The 8,608-nt window shown below is 39.3% G+C and overlaps 1 protein-coding gene across 2 annotated transcripts in view; it reads left to right on the forward strand.

The window, feature by feature from the left end:
* The window catches only part of LOC109916084 (molybdopterin synthase sulfur carrier subunit), a 13,061-nt gene extending 7,635 nt beyond the window's left edge, over window positions 1–5,426 (forward strand). Inside the window, exons 3-4 of one of the 2 annotated variants that reach the window (XM_048603203.1) lie at window positions 1,992–2,138; window positions 5,314–5,426. In XM_048603203.1, coding sequence (XP_048459160.1) covers window positions 1,992–2,118 — 127 coding nt within the window. In that variant the 3' untranslated portion in view covers window positions 2,119–2,138; window positions 5,314–5,426. Of the gene's footprint in view, window positions 1–1,991; window positions 2,139–4,651; window positions 4,748–5,313 lie in introns of those variants that run through there. The other variant, XM_020515794.2, reaches the window with a different exon arrangement.
* Window positions 5,427–8,608: the final 3,182 nt, after the last annotated feature.

The raw sequence follows: 8,608 nt of genomic DNA on the forward strand, positions 1-8,608 counted from the left end.
GTGGACTTGTTGGGCCGAAGGGCCTGTTTCCACACTGTAGGGAATCGATGAGTTTTTTTTCTACGAGTTAAAAATCAGAGTTAACGTTTCGGGTTCGGTGACCCTTCAGTTCTGAGGAAGGGTCACCGGACCCGAAATGTTAACTCTGTTTTTTTCTTCACAGATGCTGCCAGACCTGCTGAGCTTTCCCAGCAACTTTGTTTTTGTTCCTGAATACTCGTAATGGGTAGGTAGTCCTCTGAGGAAACATTGGACAGATTAGGCTGGTATCCCTTAGATAGAGACAAAAATATGTTGACTGCTCCTTTCCTCCTAATGCTGACTGGCCTGCTATGTTCTTCCAGCCTCTTGCTTGTCTACCTTGGTATCCCTTGGAATTCAGAAGAATAAAGGGCGATTAGACTGAAACATATCACGAGAGGTTTTAACATGGTAGATGGGAGAATCTAGAATTAGGGGTCACTGTTTAAAAATTAGACATTGCCCATTTGACACAGATTAGGTGAAATCTCTTATCTCAGGCAGTTTTAAGTCTTTGGATCTCTTCCTGAAAAGGTATGGAAACAGTCCTTGAATATTTTTAAGGCAAAGGTAAATAGCTTATTGTTAATTAAGGAGTGAAAGGTTATCAAGGATAAACAGGAATGTAGATTGGAGGTTGCAATTAGACCAGCCGTAATGTCGAATGGCAGCATGAGGGGATGAACGGTCTGTTCCCAAGTTGTATGTTCATGTGTTCATAACTTCCATCTTGACAGCATTGTAGATGTACCTATACCAGATGGACCGCAGTGGTTCCAGCAAGTGGATTGCTGTCAACTTTCCAAAGCAAATAGAGATGGGCAACAAATGCTTGCGTAGCTAGCAATGCTTGCATTCTGTTAGAGGGTATAAACAAACATTGTCCCCACCCATTTGGGAAAAAATATAAATAGCAAAGGGAGAAGATGCTGTTGATGGTGTCTTCACTGATAACCGAGTGGAAAGATGAAACTGATAAGATTGGATTTGTATATCCTGACCACAGAAGGCTGTACTTTTAGTCATGTGACTATAGGACAGAGACTGTCTTTACTCTATCTTCCCACAGGAAATGGAGGAAAAATCTGAGGGAAATTCAGCACAGATCAGTTTTAGATTATTCTGTCATCCATCATTTTGCATAGAATTCTAGGATGTTTGGCTGCAGATAGGCCATGTTGATCTGATGATGGCATGACGCACATAGAGACAGAAGGTTGAGTTGACTACGAGTGTTGGTGCATGTGCAGACTTCCTAGTGAAAGTTTTGGGAACTACATTGAGATGAAGGCTCTGGTGTAGTGAACTGTGATAAATGTAACAGATTCACAGAATAGTTTAATAAACTTTGCATCTATAGGAGAAAAAAAATACCATTGAATGGATCAATATAAACAGTGATCCTTTTCTAATTAATATCATTGTTGGAAATTCACAATCATGTTATTTTGCCAGCATATAAATAACGGAAGTAAACATAGTTTAGCCCCCACCGTGTCAGGATTAGAAAAATAGCGGAGGCATTTTAAAAGATGTTGAAATATTGCTTGGTTTTTCTTCTTAGTCAACGTATTCTTTTTCACAGAATGCTATCAAGTGGGAAGTCAAATATTGTTCTTTGCCGTGGCTTTCTTTATGGAAGTCATTAATGCTGCCAAATTCAGGATGTGCTGTACATGTTACCAAAGTAGCTCACCCATTGTCATTCGAGTTGATGAAATAGCTTGATTACATAAAATATTTCATTTAGCTACCTTGTTAAGAATTGGCTAACTGCCTGTGTGAAGTGGACTGATTGCAGTGACTAAGAACTGTTTTAGTTGCAGGCCTGGAACCATAATTGGAGGATATTATTAACCAATAATAGGAAGAGGAAGGAAGAAATCCTATTAAATGCAACAAAACTTCTAGTGCTAAATGCTAAGTTACAGATGTTTGGTATGCTTTTTCATTTCTTACCGAATCCACAGGCTTGGTACCATAAGGGATCACATCATTCTTGCTGTTCGTCAGGAATACATCATCTTGGGAGATCAGCTTTTGTTCCTCCAGCCAGGCGACGAGATCGCAGTCATCCCCCCGATCAGTGGGGGCTAGCTCCTGGCATACATATGCAGGTATTTCCAATTTCTCCTCAAATATGACTTCAGGTGCAGGAGGCCGTACATTAAAATTCCTGATGGAGTCTTTAATTTTAGCCAGGTCGACTGATTCCATTGTTAGATGCCTTTTGAATTTTCCCTTTCGTCTGTTCCCACTTGGCTTTGTATCTTTATTATATGGAGCCATGCTACTTTTATGCAGTTTCACTGTAATAATATAAATACATTTCATATTAGTCATTTTTAAGACACTGAATGCTAACAACTACAGTAGGGTTAGTCATTGAGAGAACGGAATGGGCCTGGTGGATGTTATTTCTAACAAATTGAATATTTTGCATGGCTTGTCAGAATTAGTGCCAAGATAGTTGCAGGCTCAAGTTGTATCTGCAGCATTTCAATAATGGTCAGTAAAACTTTACAAATTTAAGGTTATCACAAGCTAGGTGTGCTTCTTTTTTCCAATAATAATTTCCAATAATAACCCTTTTAGGAAGTTTTAAGGAAATAAATTAGGCCAACACATACCATGACTATAATTTTGAAAAAGTGTTCTGTACAGAAAGTGTTACTGCAGGATAAATTATGCCAAAAATTAATGGGAAAGAAGCAAAGATTTGTCAAAACAGTTTTTTCTCGAGAGCAGTAGACAAAACTGCCTGTATTACATCCAGTAGAGATGTGCAGTAACATTTGTGCTATTTTAAAAATATATATTCCCCTCTTCACTGAGAAATGCAAAAGCATGTCTGCTGAAAGTTGTAGGATGATGATACAGAGCATACCTGCAATGTATAAAATAGCAAAGATAGTAATAGTAAATATTACCCACTTTAAACTTGCACATGGCGAAGTTTTCTGCTTCAACTCAAGCATTTAGGTACCATTGTTACTCAGTGAGCTTGTATGATTTTACTTTAAAGATAGTTTTAAATAGATGTAGGATGCCTGGTTCCTATAGCATATTTTACATCTTCCTATCTCTATTATTACAAATATCCTCTTTTCTACAGGTGCTATTATCTCCCACAGTCTTTCTTTTGATAACAAATCTACTTTGAAGAAACTTGTGTCAAGTTTCAAATAGAATTTGAAAGGATGATGAAAGTTGTACAGCGGAACATTTTCTTATGTTTTTACCCAGTGTTCGTGCTAAAAATCTTTTAAAAAAAAATCAAGATTACAGATGTTGTGTTAGTTTACAGAATAAAGGTCCCTTGATAGTTTGGGAATAAAGGAGCAGACATCTCACTTCTCTTTGATGTTCATGCATTCTTATCATTTCATTGAGTCATAAATAATGTTAAATTGTAAATGTGAGTTCTACAAATTTATATGTAAGATAGTATACAACTAGCTATACAAAAGCCTGGTTCGGCCACATCTGGAGTATTGTGTCCAATTCTGGTCACCTCATTACAGGAAAGATGTGGAAGCGTTAGAAAAGGTGCAGAGGAGATTTACCAGGATGTTGCCTGCAATGGAGGGAAGGTCTTACGAGGGAAGGTTGAGAGAGCTAGGGCTTTTCTCTTTAGAACAACGAAGGATGAGAGGTGACTTGATAGAGGTGTACAAAATGATCAGAAGTATAGATAGAGTAGGCAGCCAGAGACTTTTTCCTAGGGTGGAGGTAGCTTTTACGAGGGGACATAGTTTTAATGTGAGTGGAGGTAGATATCGGGGAGACATCAGAAGTGGATTCTTTACTCAGAGAGTGGTCGGGGCGTGGAATGCATTGCCGGAGAGGGTAGTGGAGTCGGCCTCATTAGGGGCATTTAAGCGGCTATTAGATAGACATATGGATGATAGTATAAGGTGGCGGTGGAGTTTAGATAGACGTTAGGTTTAGGGTAAAAGTTCGGCACAACATCGTGGGCCGAAGGGCCTGTACTGTTCTATGTTCTATAGTACTTGAACCAATAGGAAATGAATTTGAACCATTAATTTTGATTTTATTTAAGACTTGTAATTTCCAAGTCTATACAGGATTACATTTGAGTCATAAATGTTATGGAAAAAAAGTCTTGTCACTTCTAACTAATTGTAGCGGTTTCCCCTCCAGATAGAATTCAGAGATGATGATGATAAAGCAACTTTTGTGTCATTGCATTCAGAATTTTCTCCTTGTGCAGTTAGTAAAGTCCTGATGTTACGATTACTTGCTTTGATTTATTATTGTCACATGTACTGAGATACAGTGAAAAGTATTGTTTTGCATGCCAGCAAGACAAATCATACCTTACATAAGTAATCAGGGTAACAGAACAGAAAGCAGAATATAGTATTACAACTACAGAGATGCAGATCATAGTGAAAAGAGTCTGTCAATGTTCAACTTTCTTCATTTGACTTGAATACCTGGGACTTCGATGAACTGAAGCCTTTTTTTTTGACCTAGTATTGCTTCTGTGCGACAAACCCAAGTAACCCACATGGAATATTTTTTAAAAAATGGCTGAATCTGAACTACCATTTTAATCAAGAGGTACTGAAACTCTCTCTTTTCTCTTCCTTTATTTTCTTTCAAGTTGCTGTTATGTTCTCATCAAGACCTGGAACTGAAAAGAATGTTGATTCCTCCATTGCTTACTTCACAGGCCCACTGTTCGGATCCTCTGTCAAATGTGAGCTCATCCAAACTACTGCTTTATCTACCCTCACTCTTACCAAGTTCCATTCACCCGTCTCGCCTGTTCTCACTAACCTATCTCGGCTGGCAGTCTGCAGCACCTCCATTGGAAATTTCTTATCCTTGTTTTAGAATCTTTGCGTGGCTTTGCCCCATACCTACCTCTGTAATTTCCTCCAGCCCAACAACCAAAAGAGATCTTTTTTATTCCAATTCTGGCACCTTGCATGTCCCTAACTATCATTGCTGCACCATTGCTAGCCATGCATTTGGCTACCTAGCTTCTAGATGCTCCCTTTTTGAAACTGATGTAGCATATAATTTACATTGGAAAGTATTTTCCATTATATTTAATACATTTATTTACTTGTCAGGAGAGAAGAGGAGAAACAATGCACATATTTAAATGAAGTAAACTAAAAAAGGAAATCTTTGGATCATTTTGATATGCTAATGGACTCTGGTACTGAAGACTCTTAAAGGATAATAGTTGATCTGTAGAGACCACTCAGTCAGTCCTGTCACCAGCAAATAAACTGATGACTTATTTCCTTTCTCCAGTTACCATGAGTGAATTGGAAGATAAACCAAAGGATTTGATAAAAGTGACATATGAGAAACTTTCCACAGATGAAGTTGCAGAATCAGTGAAATCTCCATCTTGTGGAGCAGTGTCTTTGTTTATTGGTAAGCTATTAAATTATCCAACTAGAATTCAAGCAAAATATAATCAAAGACGCACTCCTTTCCCTAGCCATAAGTTTTTACTGAATGGAGATGATGAATTCGAGGCTTAAATTTTCAGTAAGTATTTTAATTGACAATATCTGTGTCATATCATCTTGTGCTTATATATTAGGCCAACAACCCAAAAGTGAGTTAAAATCCCACTGTGCTGAGTTGTGAAATTTGAATTTAAGTAACAGGATTTGTGGAGTGGTTTTTTTGTTATTCGTTCAGGGGCGGAGGATGTTGCTGGCTAGGCCAGCATTTATTGCCCATCCCTGATTGGTCAGAGGATATTTGAGTCAACCACATTGCTGTGGCTGTGGAGTCACATGTAGGCCAGACCAGGTAAAGATGGCAGATTCCTCCCCTAAAGGACATTAATGAACCAGATGGGTTTTTCCAACAATCAGCAATGGATTCATAGTCATTATTAGACTCTTAATTCTAGATGTTTATTGAATTCAAATTCCACCATCTGCAGTGGCAGGATTCGAACCCAGGTCCCCAGAACCAGTCTAGTGATAGTACTACTAGACCATTGCCCCCCCCATGAAAAAAGTAATCATGAAAGCTTCTACATTGTTGTAAAGTCAGAAAAAGAACTAGATGGCTTGCTAGGATATTAAGAGTCACAAACAAATAAGTTGTAAATAACCAGTACAAAACTAATAACCCAGCATCAAAAGTGTATCTGATCGCAATCTGTAGTCTCCTGGCCAGGCATACCCCATATTCCTTTGATCACCATCAAAACAAAGGTTCAACCTTATTTAATATATTCATAGAATGATGCGTTACTTCAGGTGATCGTTTTGCCAATTGTATCTGTGTCTGCAGCTTGAAAGAAAGATTTACTGTGTGCCATTTGCCTTATTTTCCCCTGAACTGTGCATTTTCCCATACACGTTTCCCCATTCAATTTGTTATGATTACGATGGGAAAGAATGCATTAAGTTTCTCTAGGCCCCCAACTCCACGGGTCTCAACATTAATTATTTTTCATGGGTTTTAATGGGGCCAATTGTATGCTTTTCCTATATTAGCTTTAAGATTAAGACTGATCAATCAGATTCCAAATATATGCCTGTGGTACCAATTTGTCCTCTGAAATGGACTTTGTGTAGCCCTTGCTTAGTTCACTGTACATAAAGGAAAAATTGCTCGAGCCTTATCCCAGAACTGTTGTCTCTCCTTGATGTCATTTGACCTTTCTGTGACTACTGGAGGTGCTACAATATTTACTTCTTCCAAATCATTCCCTTGAGTAGACCAACTCTTTTACAGGTAAACTACAGAGAATTCCTACATATACTGTTCCAAATGTTAGTTCACACTGCAGGTGCGCTTGATATGATACCAGCTAATATCATTCGTTAAACCTTGCTATTCACGCAGCTCTCTGGTTGAAAAAAGTCTTGCCTTTCTCCAACAAGAGTTTGGGTGCCTCCTGTATCCCTTAGTATGGCAATAGCTTCAACCATCTAATTTGATGAATTACAGGTTATTTTTCCTTTTGACAAGAATTCCCTGTAGCATTCTAGTATCTTGTCTACCTCCCCTGCACTCATGGCAGGGTTTGTACTTAGCCTCACCGCTGCAGTTAAAGCTACAATTTGATCTTTTGTGCTCTGTTGTGGCTCCTTTCTTTGAATAAACTTGATTTACCCCAACAGTAATTACAGGTGATCTCCCGCAATCTACTCAAAAGTAACATTTGGGACTTCAGATATCACTTTCACCCTCTGTGCTCTCTTTTCTAGCTGGAGCAGAAGATTCCAGGGCATTCCCAGCTGTCCCTTCCCCAACCATCTTGCGTTCTTCTTGGGTGTCTGGGGGTGATGGAAAAAGAGATTGGATTTGTTGACAGCTGTTAATTGTCATCTGCTCCAGCTGCCTGTCTTTCAATCTTCTGGTTCTAAGTTCTTGCTGATGCACAGAGTGAACTTTTAAATTCTTCCAAGAGAACCATTTCCCCCGAGGATTGCATACAGCCTCTACCTTTTAATGCTTGCATCAAACAGTCAAATTTATTTGCTTTATGCTTTCAAGTGGTCTATGAATTTGTCCTAAATTTTTACCTGTAAATCTTGGAGACCAGTTCCTGCCACAAATGCTTTCTTTTTGCTACATCAATTTATAGAAGCCTCCTCAGAAAAAAAGGTCATCACTTCATGAGCTTTTCACACCAGCTGACTTTGCAGGGCACTGTCCAGTTTTCTTATGGCCACTTCAAAAGGAATAAAAAATGCTTCTATGTTCCTTTAATCAAATTTTGGGAATGCTTACACAAACTTAAATGGCTCCCCACTTGGTCTTGGATTGACCCAGGGCGTTTCTCATCAGTGTGCTCTCAGAATCAAAGGCTTCTTTTTGTTGTTGTTGCAACCCTTTAAGTCAGTATTCAGCTATTGCAGAAAATACGGAGGCATGGGATTGAGGGTGATTTAGCGGTTTGGATCAGAAATTGGCTAGCTGTAAGAAGACAGAGGGTGGTGGTTGATGGGAAATGTTCATCCTGGAGTTCAGTTACTAGTGGTGTACCTCAAGGATCTGTTTTGGGACCACTGCTGTTTGTCATTTTTATAAATGACCTGGATGAGGGCGTAGAAGGATGGGTTAGTAAATTTGCGGATGACACCAAAGTTGGTGGAGTTGTGGATAGTGCGGAAGGATGTTGCAGGTTACAGAGCGACATAGATAAGCTGCAGAGCTGGGCTGAGAGGTGGCAAATGGAGTTTAATGCGGAAAAGTGTGAGGTGATTCACTTTGGAAGGAGTAACAGGAATACAGAGTACTGGGCTAATGGTAAGATTCTTGGTAGTGTGGATGAGCAGAAAGATCTCGGTGTCCATGTGCATAGATCACTGAAAGTTGCCACCCAGGTTGATAGCGTTGTTAAGAAGGCGTACAGTATGTTAGGTTTTATTGGTAGAGGGATTGAGTTTCGGAGCCATGAGGTCATGTTGCAGCTGTACAAAACTCTGGTGTGGCCGCACTTGGAGTATTGCGTACAGTTCTGGTCACCGCATTATAGGAAGGATGTGGAAGCATTGGAAAGGGTGCAGAGGAGATTTACCAGGATGTTGCCTGGTATGGAGGGAAGGTCTTATGAGGAAAGGCTGAGGGT

The sequence above is a fragment of the Rhincodon typus genome, chromosome 1 (genome assembly GCF_021869965.1).
Source record: "Rhincodon typus isolate 14 chromosome 1, sRhiTyp1.1, whole genome shotgun sequence".
NCBI lineage: Eukaryota > Metazoa > Chordata > Chondrichthyes > Orectolobiformes > Rhincodontidae > Rhincodon > Rhincodon typus.